Source organism: Balaenoptera acutorostrata, chromosome 1 (assembly GCF_949987535.1).
Source record: "Balaenoptera acutorostrata chromosome 1, mBalAcu1.1, whole genome shotgun sequence".
Classification (NCBI taxonomy): Eukaryota; Metazoa; Chordata; class Mammalia; order Artiodactyla; family Balaenopteridae; genus Balaenoptera; species Balaenoptera acutorostrata.
In genome coordinates, this window is record NC_080064.1 from 142,204,057 (window position 1) to 142,218,758 (window position 14,702).

A 14,702-nucleotide genomic window follows, 5' to 3' on the forward strand; every position below is an offset into this window, starting at 1 on the left:
GAGGCAGGGTATGAGGGGGCTATTCTGAATATAAGTCCCTGAGCAAAGAGGGAACGGGGATGGCTCAGGACATGCAGGGAAATGCTCAGATGTGATTTTCCAATTAGGCCAACATAACTGATGGTTATAGAAGTCAGGAGAACGTTACATTTGAGGGGAGGGAGATGGTGCCTAGGAAGGGGTGTGAGGGAAGCCCTGGGGTTATCTGGGTGCTGGCTGCACGGTTACGTACGCTTTGAAAAAATCCACTAAGAGTGCCCTTATGATTCATGTATGTTTCAGTACAACATCCACACGGGGGCCCGGGGGCTGCTATCGCAGGAAGGCAGGAGTTCATTCCCAGAGAGCATTCCCTGCCCTCGTTTTTCTTCTCACGTGTCCCCTACCTCTTGACACTTCTGAATCTCTTTTTTTTTTAAATTGAAGTGTAGTTGATTTACAATGTCGTGTTGGTTTCAGGTGCATAGCACAGCGATTCAGTTACATATACATATATATATCCATTCTTTTTCAGATTCTTTTCCCTTACAGGCCATCACAAAACATTGAGTAGAGTTCCCTGTGCTCTACAGTAGGTCCCTGTTGGTTATCTATTTTATATATAGTAGTGTGTCTATGGTAATCCCAAACTCCTAATTTATCCCTCCCCACGCCCCTTTCCCCTTTGGTAACCATAAGTTTGTTTTTTATGACTTTTTTATGACTTCTTAATCTTAACCTTCTCCTCCTCTTTCTTTCACCTCCATGATAAACCTTTTCTCTGCCTTTCTGACCTCTGCTGCCTCCTGCCAAGGTAGTTTCTTAGGCTGTCATGTGACTCTTTACTCTGAAAGCTTCAGCAAATCCTTTCCTGACCCCCTGGACCAGATCAGACGCATCTGTGGGTCAGCTCCCTGGTGGTCCCTTCATCACACTCATCTCGGTTTAAAGCCGCACAGTATGTGTGAGCTCACTTATTTAATGTGGGTCTCCCCATTATACTAGGTCATGAAGGCCAGGACCTGAGACTGTTTTGTTCATCATTTATCCCCAGTACCTCGGAGAATATCTGTTACCTAGTATATGGTCCACAGATTTGTTGAACAAAATATGGCCTTTAGGCTCTGAGACATGCACTCCGAGTCCCAAGTCCCTTGGGATGAAAAGGAGCCGTACCCTTGGTGCTGGAATGAAGTGAGGGGCCCAGGCCAGGCAAGTCAGCTGGACAGTGCCGGATGCCCAGGCGTCGTACCCTCAGGGAAGGTGGTAAGCAGTTGAATCATCTTTGGCCTCATCATTGTATTTTTGTGTTAGCCTGTGAGAAGAGCCACCAAAAAGGAACACTGTTAACTTTATTTCCTCCACCTCTTGCCCTCTCTGAATTTTCTCTCCCCGGGATGGTCTGCAGAGGCCTTGGACAGATGCTTTTGCTGAGACGAATGGCCTGGCCTCTTTGACAGCCCAGGGTAGCTGCTCCAGCCCTCCCTTCACCTGAGCTCACTTGGCAGTTCCAAAGCTCCCTCTTTGAGGCAGAGCCTCTAGGCCAGCAGTTCTCAACTGGAAGCCGTCTTTGCCCCCAGGCATTTTGTCGGTTCTGCAGCCACTTTTGGTTGTCACAACTAGGGGAGTGCTGTTGGCATCCAATGGGTAGAAGCCAGGGATCTGCAAATGCACCATACAGGACAGCTCCCACAGCAAAGAATTATCCTGCCCACGATGCCGATGGTGCCCAGGCTGAGAAAGCCTGCGGCAGGCCAGGCCAGGGCTTGTCAGCAGGTGCCACCTCCAGCCTGGGAAGCAGGTGTACCTGAGAGACCATTTTTTTTTTCCCCTGAAAGGACCCTGGAATAAGTATCCTCATTTTTTTCCCAGTTCCAATTCACTCAGCCTCCCCACTCAGCTATATGTCATTCAGCCTCCCTGGTCAGAGCTGCTCTGTGAGAGGCGTGGACGTCCAAGAGGAGGCCCTTCAGCCTGTTTTCTGCAGAGCCTTGTGGAACCCTGATGGAGACCTGCTTCCAAGGATGGGGGCTAGCACTGCCTTTACAGCCCAGGCCAGGACTGGGCAGGGACCCCCTGCCTCTTGTCATCTCCATCCCCATCTTTCTTTCCAATCCTGCTCCTCCCACCCCTGCCTTCCACCATCTCCCCCATCACCCGGAGATTAATGTGATAATTGCCATGTGTGCCTGTTTACGCAGGGAGTGGGTGCACTCACCACCCCCAGTCAGGCAGGTTCCCAAAGGAACACATTCCCACTGTGTCAGGCCTGGTACCCGCTGAGCACTCCCTGTGCAGGGTGGGCCGCCACCCCCGACTCCTTTCTCTGTCATCAGCCCCATCCTGCGCACGTGTGCACGTGTGCGTGTGCCACTCAGGGAATCAGCAGGTGAGAGGGATGGAGGGCAGCCTGCTTGCCAAGTCTAGGGGCTTGACTGGGTCGGTGGGAGGAGAATCAGCATCTTAAATAAGAGGACGTTGCCCCGAAGAAAAGCGCTCTTATGTACTGCCTGCCAGTAGGTGTTCCATGAATGATGGGGAGGAGGAAGCTGGTACTCTGCGTGCAGTCGTCTTTGCAGGGGTGGGGCTGGTTTACACTTTAGCTGCTCCACAATAGTGGTCTGGGCAGGGAAGGGTCCACTCTCCTGGGGCCAGAATCCAGTGGACCATGTTTGGAAAGCTGTAGGTCTCCTTCCCCGGGATCTTGCGAAGAGTACTTAGCAGAGCTGTCTCCTGGCCCTGAAGGAAGAGTTGCTAGGGAGAATGAAGTGTGATGCCTCTGCAGGCAAGGTGCTTGGGAGAGTCACAGAAGCAGGGGGTACAGGGGAGAGAGAAGGAAAGGGAGAGGTTCTCCCTCTCACACAGGTAGCCCCTCCTCTCTCCCATCTCCTGCTGTGTCACAGACACACATGCCCACCCCAGAGGGAACACAGTCACAGCTCTGGGGTTGAGCTGGTTCCTTTCTGCTTGGCACTCCTGAGTCCCACCTCGTATGGTATCAGGGCACTTGCCGCCTTCAGAGTTGTCGATTACTTTCTTCTTTTTTCATCTCAAAAGACACTTCAGTAGTTGTCTCTCCTACACTGGACAGTTTTAAGGTTTTAATAATGATGAATCAGAAGGAGATTGAAGCTCTAATCAGCATCAGAAAGAACCTTGCCATTTTGGAGGAGGGAAGCGTGAAGTCCTAGGCTTGCCCACTTCCTGCTGAGGTTTGTTCCCCTGTCCTGGTGGCCTTGTCATTGATCCACGGACAGGCATGGGAGGTGAGGGTGTGAGGCCACCTGGAGAGGAGGAGCGGGAGGGGCTGAGGGAAGAGGAAGCCGGAGGGAGAGGCGGAAGGTGTAGAGGGGGTACGGCAAGTCTATTAAAAGGTTTGTGAATAATCTCGGGGAGCTGTCAAGCTGCTTTCTCCAGAAGAACCTTTTAAGCTGTCAGTCATCCTTAATAACCCCCTAGGGTTATTAACCCCCTAGCCGCTGGCCCTGGGGTCCTCCCAGATACTCTTTTTCTCCTTCTCTTCCCTTTCTCCTCTCTTCTTCTCATCCAACAGGCCCCAGTACCATGGTGGATGACTTTTTTTTTTTTCTTTTAAAGCAATTCAGACAAAGCTTGGGGAGAATATCAGAATGAATTTTGTTGGGCATATTTTAAACATGAGAATCATCTTACTCAAATTGTGGTCATTTATTGATTGGTTGAGCATCTATGTGTGCCAAACACTTTGTTAGACGCCAGATACAGAAATGAGCAGACAGTGAAGGCTCTTGCCTTAATGCAGGTTAAAGTGAAACCAAAACATTCTCACAGCACACTGAGTAAAAGGACACTCTCCATCAGCAGTATTTTAGAGAATTGGGAAGCACATTCCAGACTCTGGGCCTGTGAGGGAAGTTCTTCTCTCCCTGTATTTCACAGGCTGTATTTCCTGATATGTTAATAGATTGCCGTTGAAAAGGAGGTTTTGTAATCAAGGAAGTGTAGGAAATGATTGAGGAAATAAAGTTAATAATGTTCCTTTTTGGTGGGTCTTCTCACAGGCTGACACAAAAATATAATCTGCTGTTTCCCCAGTTTCTTTGGTTCCAGAAGCTCATTTTCCACAGAACACATGAACATCTTACAGATCGCTAGCAATGAGAAGAACACAATTTGGGAATTGTTCTTCACTGTACAGCATCTCTGGCAAATGGTAACCCAACTGAAATTGCTCTAGCCATCCTCAAAACGTAGCACAGTCACTCCTGGGACCAAAAACAGATTAAAAGTCACAATTTCATCATTGCCATTGCTGAAACCAACTTATGTTTATTGGCAACTGAGCCCTGATCTGGGTGCTGGGAGCAGACTCAGTTCTTGCTGCCAAAGAACACTAAGGGTGGGGCTGACTGTCTAAGCCATGGAGTGAATGAAACTTGCTGATCTGGAGCACCACCGGTGAACCATCAGCGCTAACCAGTCTTTACAAAAATGTTGCGTTTATAGTCATGGATAAAGATAAAGCTAGTTATACAAAGATCATTCAGTCCATCCTGTAGCTCACAGGAAGAACCATGTCTCAATTATCTCAGAAAAAATAGCTTCCTATGTCCATTAAAACCCCCTGTGGCCCTTGGCATCTAGTTCTTCTGCATCTTCCTTCTGGTATCAGGAGAAATTTTCTCTGTGGTCTGACCCGAATCTTCCCTGCTTACATTTGACTGACCAGACCTGGTTGAACCAAAGAGCCTAGATCTTATACACTGAAATTGGCAGGTCTCTGCTTTTGTTCATACAGTTCAGAAGGTGTTTGTTTGTTTTTAACTTTTATTCTGCTTCATTTGCAAACGTCTCTCTCTGAACAGCATAGGGGCAAGACAAAAAGACACGAGCTTGGTGAAAGAGGTTGCCTTAGAAGCTATTTTTTAATGGAAGAATCTACTGTACAGTGATAGCTGCCATGATCAGTGGGAGGCTATATTTTATAGACTGACATATTTGAATGGGAGGCAGAAGGAAAATGAGATAATTTGGGGAAAAACAAGATAGAATGTCATAGAAGTCCATGGGAAGCAGGAAGACAATGAATCAAAATATGTTTGCAAAGTTAGTCGTGAGAGGGAGAAAAAGGTACATCACGAGGATAAGAAACACTTTGCAATAGAAATTCCGAGTTCAGATCTTCATTTTACTAATTTAGCATGCGAATTTTAGGCATGGCATTTGATTTGGATGGCCTTGTTTCTCCAGTGAATTGGGAATAAAATATCTTTCCAGAAACTTTTGAGTTTCAAACAGGTATTAAAGTTTGTGTGTGAGGGGTGGAGTGGGATTGGGGGGATTTCAAAGCCCTGTATATGTAAAATGCAATTCAGATGGACTTGTTAGGAAGATTTGGGGTTGATATCATGAGGAGAGAGAGTCAAGGCAAAGCTTAGTTGAGAGGTCCATGTGTTAGGACTTTTCAGAATTCTCCAAAACTGTTTAAAGGTCCTTAATGAGACATCCTACTGAGAGTTGCTTTATGTTTGTTTTTTTTTTGGCTAAGACATGTGGTATAATCCTCCCTCAGCCCCCTGCCGTTCAAGGGCCTTGCATCTCACTTGTGGTATAAGAATCCAGAATATGGGTTTCCATGCAGTTTTTAGTTCACTGTGTGTTCACATTAGAGAGAGAGCAAGGGATCACTCTTCAAATCTAGATTTATTCCTTCTTTTACCAGAGCCTTCCCAGGGCCAAGCCTGATCTAGCTCTGTACTATTGGACTATGATGGAAGAAGGAAAGCCAGAGCCCAGGGTCACGAGCTGAGCAAGATGTGGATGACATTTATCTCTCCCAAGCAACCTGTCAAGGTGTTTGCCAGCATCCCTGGAATAAAGTTGTGGACACAGCCTGCCTCTGTCTTTTGAGAACTTTCCCAGTTTAGAGTACAGAGGCTTAGAACCCACATCACCAAACACTGTAAAACCAGTGATTATTTGCATGATCTTAGAAAAGTATTTTACCTTTCTGGGTTCAGTTACCTACTGAGTGAGGGTGTTAGACCATTCCAATTCAGGATGTTATGTGTGCCCTTCACAGTGTACATGGAGAACATGAGTTAATCTACAACCACATTAAATTGGGAGTGAAGTGAGGCAGTGTGTAACCGTATTGCACTGTGCTTTTTCATCACCCTATATGTGCTGCAGGAATGGAGGCCTTCACCTGGCGGATGGTTCTGATGAAGTATTAAGGAACCATTTTTCTTCCTTTCAGACCAATGATGCCTTAGGAGCCACCTGGAATTGGCTGTACTTCATCCCCCTGATCATCATTGGATCCTTCTTTGTTCTCAACCTCGTCCTGGGAGTGCTTTCTGGGTAAGCCAAATGTTTCTCTCTCCTCTTCTTTCTAATGGTAAACTAGTGCTCCTGACTCCTTGCAGATTCATTCATGTAACCTTCATCAACTGGGCAGCCCCTATGTGCCAGAAGCTGTTCTAGATTCTGGGAATGCAGTCATGAACCGTTGTTTTAATCATCTTTAGTATTCTTAGGAATTAAAAAATTTTTAGACTGGTACAACCTTGAACATGGTAGCTAATGAGAGTCCATTTATCCATCCATCCTTTCATTCTGTCACTCAACAGAGACCTTCTGTGTCAAACACTGTGCTGGTTGATAGACATATAATGTTTAATAAGAAACAGGCTTTACCCTCAAAAGGTTCTTACTCTATTGTGTGTTGGACATCAAATTCCATATTTGTGGCTTGAATTAGTATACACCAGTTAACAAGTACTGAATGTTCAATGCCATTGCCAAGAGGACATAAAGTGTAAGGCACGGTTTCTGCCTTTAAGAAACTTACGTTTTGCTGAGAAGACAACACAAACACTTGAAACAGTTAGGGAACAGGAGTTCTTTTACTGACTAATATAAGATACAGTTCATTTGTTTTGGGGAAGGGACAAATCTATATAGTCTGAAGCTATCAGAAATGGTTTCATAAAGGATTGGGATTTTGCTTGGGATACAAAATATGTAATAGAATAAAATAGAATATATGGGAGTGAATATTCCAGGAAGTTGAGCACGACACCATAAGCAAACATGAAGAAATGGGATTCGTCATGGAGAGTGAGGAGACTAGAATGCAACCAAATTTAACTTGAGTGGAAATTTCATTTGGGAATTGAAAGGATAAAACAGGAGGGCTAAAACAGGGCCTTAGAGAGTCTTTCATTTTTCTAAGCAAAACTGAACATAATCTCTTGTCTGAATGGCAGACATTCTTGAAATGGAAATTTATAAGTTGGTCCTTCTCTTTAAACGTGGCAGATTGAACCAAGTTGGACATCTCTTATAAGTCCACTAACACAGGAAGTAAATATTGAAAAGGACACAGTGACAAAGAGAACAGGAGAGGGTATGAAAACAGATGAGAGATGTCAACAGAACTTTTGAAGACAGTAAATGGTAACTAATCTAGTGGCACGAAAGCTGAGGTTATACTGCCTCCAGCGAGGAATGCCAAGAAAAAAGCAAAATGAGAGCCCTAGAAAGGCTCAGGAATTGAGGCACCAGGTATGTCTAAAAGCTGGGGTATGGGGGAGGTTCTAGAACAAGAGGATTTTTCCCAGTTCCTAGATGCATTCTCCCCTGTACCTTAGATCTCTTCCCCCAGACACTGCTCACAGGTGCCTGTCCCACCCAACCCCCCTCCCAGCCAAAGTTAGAAGACTTCCTCTCTGAGGAGACTGAATTGGAGAAGCGTGGAATAGTAACATCAGGGTGGGGTTGATATTCTGTACTGAAAACGGGAGTGTTACATGAAAGTCCACAAACTGAATGTCATGCTCCCAGCCCACTTCTACTGCTTGGCTCTCAAAAATGTAGCAATGTGGCAGAGTTCATAGCCTTCCTCTATGGGGGAACTACCCATCTGAAGAGAAAAGACCTCTGTATCCTGGTATTTGAGGGTAATCAGAGAAATGGTCCCACCCCTCACCTTCAGTGAGGCTCACCATATTAGTTTCCTGAGGCTGCCCCAACAAATTACCACAAGCTAGGTGGCTTAAAAGTGTGAGAGAAATTGTCTCATAGTTCTGGAGGCTAGAGGTCCAAAATCTGGCAGGGCCATGCTACCTCCAAGGGCTCTACAGGACAATTTCTTTGCTTCCTCTTCCAGCCTCTGGTGGCTCCAGGCATTCCTTGGCTGTGGCTGTGTCACTCCAGTCTCTGCCTCCATGGTCAAGTGCCTCCTTCTCTTCTGTCTAGAATCTCCCTTTGCCTCTCTCTTATGAGGACACTTGACATTGGATTTAGGGTCACCTGGATAATCCAGGATAACCTCTTCATCTCAAAATCCTTAACTTAATTACATCTGCAAAGATCCTTTTTCCAAATAAGGGAACATTCACAGGTTCCAAGAATTAGGATGTGGGCCTATCTTTGGGAGAGGGGGGCACCAGTCAAACCACTACACTCAGCATTCTACAAGCCCCAACCATTCATGCAGGAGTTTCCAGTAAGCCTTTTGTGCTTTGCTCTTAAATATAAACACACAGCTAGGGGTCATCCACATTCAAAGAAAAGGTCCAACACAAAAGACAAAATCAAAATAATAAATAGGAAAAAGGAACTTGAGGGAACATGAATAATGCAGGGAGCAGAAGATAACTTTTAAAAAGTATAATTGATATCAACAGAGATAGAAGATAAATTATTTTATCCACAAGGCAGCAGATTGCTTTAAAAAAAAGAGAACATTTAGCAGTTAAAAAGAGCTCTTGGAAATTAATGTAAAATAATTAGTATAAAATTTATATTAATGTAAAAATATTAAAATGTAATAAAAATAAATAGTAAACAGTTGGATTACAAAGTTGATGAAATCACCCAGAAAGTAGAACAGAAATAAGAAAATTAGAGGATTGGTTCAACATTGAACTAATAAGAATTCCATAAAGAAAATAGGGAAATGGAGAGGAAGAAATTAACAAAGAAAAATACCAACAATGTTCTCAGAACTAATCAACTCATACTGCCAGATTAAAAGATCTGTTGAGACACGTGCAAGGATATTCTTTCTAGCATTAGTTTTTGGTGGTGGGGACTTGGAGAAAACCTGGGTATCTATAACTAGGAGAGTAGTTAGGTGTCTGTTGGATGACATACTATGTGCCAGTCAGGAGCAACAAAGACCATGTACACGTTAAAAACAGAGTTTAGTGAAAACTAGAAGGAAACAGTATAATACCATCCACATAAATTAAAAAATACATGCACACATAATATACAGTTTGTAAAAATTCATTCAAATAAAAAGTATACATTGAATATATTGTAACAGTCATTTGTATGGCAAGGAGATGGGAGGTGGGTGTGGAGAAAAAAGGGAACAAGTGAATTAATAATAAAAATGCCAACTGAGCACTCAACACAACAGTTGAGAAGAGACTACACCAAGATAAATCATGACATTTCGGAGCATCTGAGTAAAATAATATTCTGGAAGCTTCTGGTGCTTAGTAAGGAGATGAATTTTATCTATGAAGAATCAGGAATTAGGATGGCTTTGGAGATCTCCATGACAATGAAAGTTAGAAACCAATAGGGAAGTTCCTAAAACATTTTTTGGAAAAAAATTTCCAAGATAGAATGCGTATACCTAGCCAAAATAGCAATTATTTGTGAGGATGGAATAGCAATATTTTGAGACACTTTCTCTGAAGAAGTTACTGGAGAATGTGAGTCACTAAAAATAGAGAATTAATTGAAGAAAGAGAAGGACCCAAGACTCATGGAAACAAGGGATTCATTAGAGAGAAAGAAAGGAGATTTCCAGCATGATGATGAAGGGAACTTTAGGATAATACCTGTCAGAAGGCCTAGTGAGCAGCAAGTTCAGATTTGAGTAGGATGACAGGGGGCTCTAAAAATATGTTTAAGAAAAAAATGAAATTAATGTTTCCCAATGTGTATAATTCTACCTACAAGAGTTTTAATTTTTTCTAAAACTATGTATATGAATATATAAATATTTATATGTATTTGCACACACACTCACCAATCTAAGCAATTAATTCCAGAAAATACAGAAGTGTTACCACTAAAGGAATATAAGCAAAGTAAGTACTCCATACCGCTCAGCTGTCAATCAGACGTACATTGCTCACACTGGATTTTGAGATAGCCCCTATGGTGCTATAATTACCTTAAGAGGATGGGGGAAAATAAGGATGGGGGAGAAGGGAATGTCAAAGACTAAAATCTTAGGTTCCACAGTGGGGAAGTCCTTAAGTGATATCTAAAACTGAAATATCAAGAAAGAACAGTTGTGTAAGTATAATATTTATAAAATTGGAAATGAATACTAGAAGAACCAGGTAAAAGAGTTATAAGTGGTTGCCTTGGGGAGTCAGATTCGGGGGTGAGAAGGGGTGAGGCAGTGGGCTGCTATTTTTTCATTACAAGCTTTAAAAAATTTTGACTTTAAAACTCAACATGCATGACTTGGAGAAAAATAGAAATTAAATTTTAAAATTACTGCACACACAAAAAAAGTGTAGGATGAAAGGAGTGTATAAGAGTATTAATCTAGCATTGTGGGGGGAGGATTGGCCTGAAGAGAGATCAGATACAGGAGGATTAAGGAGGAAACAGCCATATTAGTCAACTCTGTGGTACTAAGAGCCTTGGGGGACTTGTGAAATGGTTATGAGGGAAAGACAAGAGACAGTGTGAAGAAGTCCTTAATAGTGTGTATCATGAGTGGAGAGTCATGAGACATAATGCGATTTCTTATGTATGTACTCATTCAGTGAGCATTTATTGACATCCTTTATGCTCAATAGGTAATTCTCTCCACATAGCCTATAGCTACAACTCACCTGCTCTACCTCAATGACTGCCCAGGAGGGACCTGACCATGGACTTCTTTCTTCTTGTATTTCTACTGAGGGGATAGTCTCTTGTTTGTAGAATCTTATCCGACATTCTTTGTCCTTACTTGTCCATGTTTTAGTTGAGAAAATTCAAGTCAGATTCTCACTATTGAATAACAGGTCATTGATGTTCCAGATAAGGTTCCAGTGTGGGTTGAGGATGTGTCATAACAGAGCTGGAAATGGGACAGAGCACTGCCCTGAAACACAATTCCTGTCTGACCGTGTCCACTCTGATGGACTAGCTCTAGTGTGCAATTGCATCTTTGAATTCTCCTACATCCTTCTCTGGGTGGGAAAGCATGGGAGGTTGGGAGAAATGTGAGCTTGGGCATCTGACAGTCACGGGTGAGATCCTAACCCTGCCGCTTGTTAGCATTGTGCATTTGGACAAGTTGCTCTGAGCCTGCTTCCTCCTCTGTGAAATGGGATAGCCATATCCCTCTCCCAGGCAGAAGCCTAGCCCAGGTCTGGCATGGAGTAGCCCTTTGATATTATCGATGTTCATTTTCTCTACCTGTTAGGTGCAGGTGGCTGTCATCTGAGTAGCAGCCTATGATGTTGGGCTTGAACCTGCCGCGAGGCCATCAGTTCCTCTCTGACCGGGAGGCGGCCTCCTCAGGTTGGGAGATGAAACAGAACTGCATGGCATATGCCTCCTTAGCACTTCTGGAGAAGCCTAGGAAGTGACAGCAGCAGCTGGGAACAGCTGGTGTGAATAAATTCCAACATTTAAAAGAGTGTTAACAATAGGGGCCTTACAGGCTGGGGCTGGAATATTTCTGTCCTGGTTTCTTTTTCTCGTTCTGATGCTCAACATGTATTGGGTTTCACTGGTGTCTGCAGAGGGTTCGGCAGCAGCTAGTTCTGTGTACAGGGTTGGGGGGGTGGGGCATGGGCTCTCTCTCCTGCTTTGTCTGGTTCTCACATGCCCCTGGAGGGGATGGAGGCGTTCTCCTTCGAGTAAGAGGTTGCTTGGGAGTTACACTCATAAGCCAGGGAAAAGCTCTGAAGGTTTTATCTCTGGGATACATGTTTCCAGTGACCTGCAGGCAGTTTGAACGTTAGGTACCGAGGTTTCCTAAAGCAGGGAGAAGGCAATGGAAGGAGGAACCCCTCTGTTGGGCAAGTGAAGAAGAGTCCGGTGAGTCGGGGCAGGCAGCCCACACCGGTGCTTATGGCCCACCAAGTGTGGAAGTGATGGATGTACCTGTCCCAGGGGCATGGGCCTAGGTGGGAGGAGGGCTCAGAGGTATGTTTGTCAGTTTCAGTGTATTTAAACAGGAAGTGTGGATAGAAGCTTTGTCGCATTTTTACTTGTCTCAGAGGAAATGGGATTTGATGAAAACCATTAGTTTAGGCTTGAAGAGAAGCAGATCTTCCTGTCTCCATGGAAACAAACCAGGGCTGCTTAAGCACATCCTGAAGTGCAGTTGGGGGCTACAGGGCAGAAGACTCACGCAAACAGAAAAGGACCCTTATCCCATCGCCTCTACTCTCTGCTCCCAGGGCTTCTGGAGAGAGGGAGGTAGGCTTGGGGGAGCAGCTGTGCTGTCTCCAAACCAGGGCAGGGACAGCCAAGCCAGGGATTGCTTACGCATGCACACAGGGAGCACGTATGTAAAGCAGGTCATAGTTTTCAGAGCACCTTTGCTTAGGTAGACACTATCTTTATTTACAGATGGGAAGAGGGCAGTTTAGAGGTGCTAACCCCCAAGTAGTTACTGGCAGAGGTGTGGCCAGAGGTAATAATTTCCCACCTTCTGGTTAGGGACTTGTTTTAATACACCTACACCAGGTGGCCTCCATCCAGGAATACTGGCACCCAATGTGGCACAACTAGAGCAAGTTGGCCAGTGGTTAACCTAGAATATCATCCTGACCATACAGATGTTGGTACGAGTTTTAATCTGTACCTACATTGAAGCACATACTTATTCTCATACACTGGTCTTCAGCACACAATGTGACCTGGTACATACAAGGTAGAAGATGCCAAGGCCCACTCTCCAGGTCCTCTTGCCCTCAAGACTAATGGGGAGTGGTGGACTGTCCGTATAAGAGGAGGAATTCTTCTGGTTGCATCTCTTGAATGAGTGGAGTGGCTCCCATTACTGGCAAGATGACTGTGGTCTGTCTGTCTTGCCACCAACTCCTTTGCTGGGTAGGTTTGACGATTCAGTGCAATTCAGCAAAAGCTGATTGTGTGGCTACTATGCTTAAGACACCACGCTAGACTCTGAGATTACAAAGATGAGTAAAAGAGATTGTAGATTAATTAAGGAAATCATTCAAAATACATGTAATGGTGTCTAAATTCAATAGATCAGAATTCTAGCCCTATCAAAAGTTAAAGATTCATATGTCATGTATTTTGGGCACCTACTATCTTGTGAAGCATTGCTGAGAATACAATGGTGAGTAGGACCTAAGTCCTGTCCACAGGGAAGAGGCTAACGAATGTACCTTCAATATTAAATGTTGGATCTCCTGAGTCACCTGCCATTGCTTCCCTCTGGGTGTTAGGAAGCGGCACCTGAGCATTTCCCAGGCCTGACTTGAGATAGGAATGGCTGGTGGTCTTAAGAAGGAAATTGTTCATGCCCAGATCAGTGGTCCAGATGAGCACTCTGAGGGGTTGGTGGGTATCAGTTTGGCCTGTGTGTGATCTTCCCAAGGCAGACTGACATCGAAGGAGACTGGCTAAGATAAGCGTGTGCATGAACCACACGGTAATTCTCCTGCCAGGATTCCAACACTGGAATCAACTGGGAGAAATTCAGCGAGCAGTTCCTGAGTGCTTGCTATATGTCACTTGCTCCTAGGGCTGGGAATGAGATCAGACAGGGACAGAGAGCTGCTTCCCTCAGGGAGCTTGTAATCTAGGTGGAGAGGTAGAGAGATAGCACAGGGTGAGCATTTATATTAGATGGGGGCAAGGATCAGGCAGGGCCACCTGAAGAAGGTGACATTGATGCATTCTTTTGAAGAATGAGTAATGGCCAGCAAGAAGAAGGGAAGAGAACTTTCCAGCAGGTTGGTAGTCAGGAAGATGTATAATGAGAGGCCATTCTGAGTGACTGGAGTGAAGCATGTCGGGGGCTGTAGAGGAGGTGAAACTAGAGGCAGAGGCTCATCATGCAGGGCCCACCCTATGGGCTAAACCTGAGTTCAAACCTGAACCCTAGAGCTCGTGGGGGGGTTCTCAAACTTAGCAGGGAAGACAGCCAGTTTGCATTTGAAGATGATTACCCTGGAGAAGCGAGATTAGAGGCAGGGAGACATGTTTGGAGCAACAGATGAAGAAAGAAACAGAGAAGCAGTGAGGCAGAGGGGAGTGGTGATGGAGAAGGTGGACCAGATCCAGGAGGTGTTGGTGGGATGGGATCTGCGTGACTTGGTGACTGTGTGGGTGTGTGTGAGTGTGTACTGGGGGTGGAAATAAGAGGGAAGTGTCTTGGACTACTTCTAGATTTTTAAAAAATTTTTTTAATTGAAGTATAGTTGATTTACAATATCGTGTAAGTTTCAGGTGTGCAGCACAGCATATATATATATATATATATATATATATATATACACACACAAACACACACATGCACACATATATATTCATTTCCAGATTCTTTTCTCTTATAGGTTATTACATAATATTGAGTATAGTTCCCTGCGCTATACAGTAGGTCCTTGTTGATTATTTTATACATAGCAGTGTGTATATGTTAACCTCAGCCTCCTAATTTATCCCTCCCCTAACCCCTCTTTCCCCCTTGGTAACCATAAGTTTGTTTTCTGTCTGTGAGTCTCTTTCCT

At 44.4% G+C, this 14,702-nt stretch overlaps 1 protein-coding gene across 1 annotated transcript in view; it reads left to right on the forward strand.

The window, feature by feature from the left end:
- The window catches only part of CACNA1E (calcium voltage-gated channel subunit alpha1 E), a 376,346-nt gene that overhangs the window by 222,004 nt on the left and 139,640 nt on the right, over window positions 1-14,702 (forward strand). Inside the window, exon 8 of the mRNA XM_028168021.2 lies at window positions 6,218-6,321. Within this exon, the coding sequence (XP_028023822.2) occupies window positions 6,218-6,321 (104 nt within the window). The remainder of the gene's footprint in view (window positions 1-6,217; window positions 6,322-14,702) is intronic.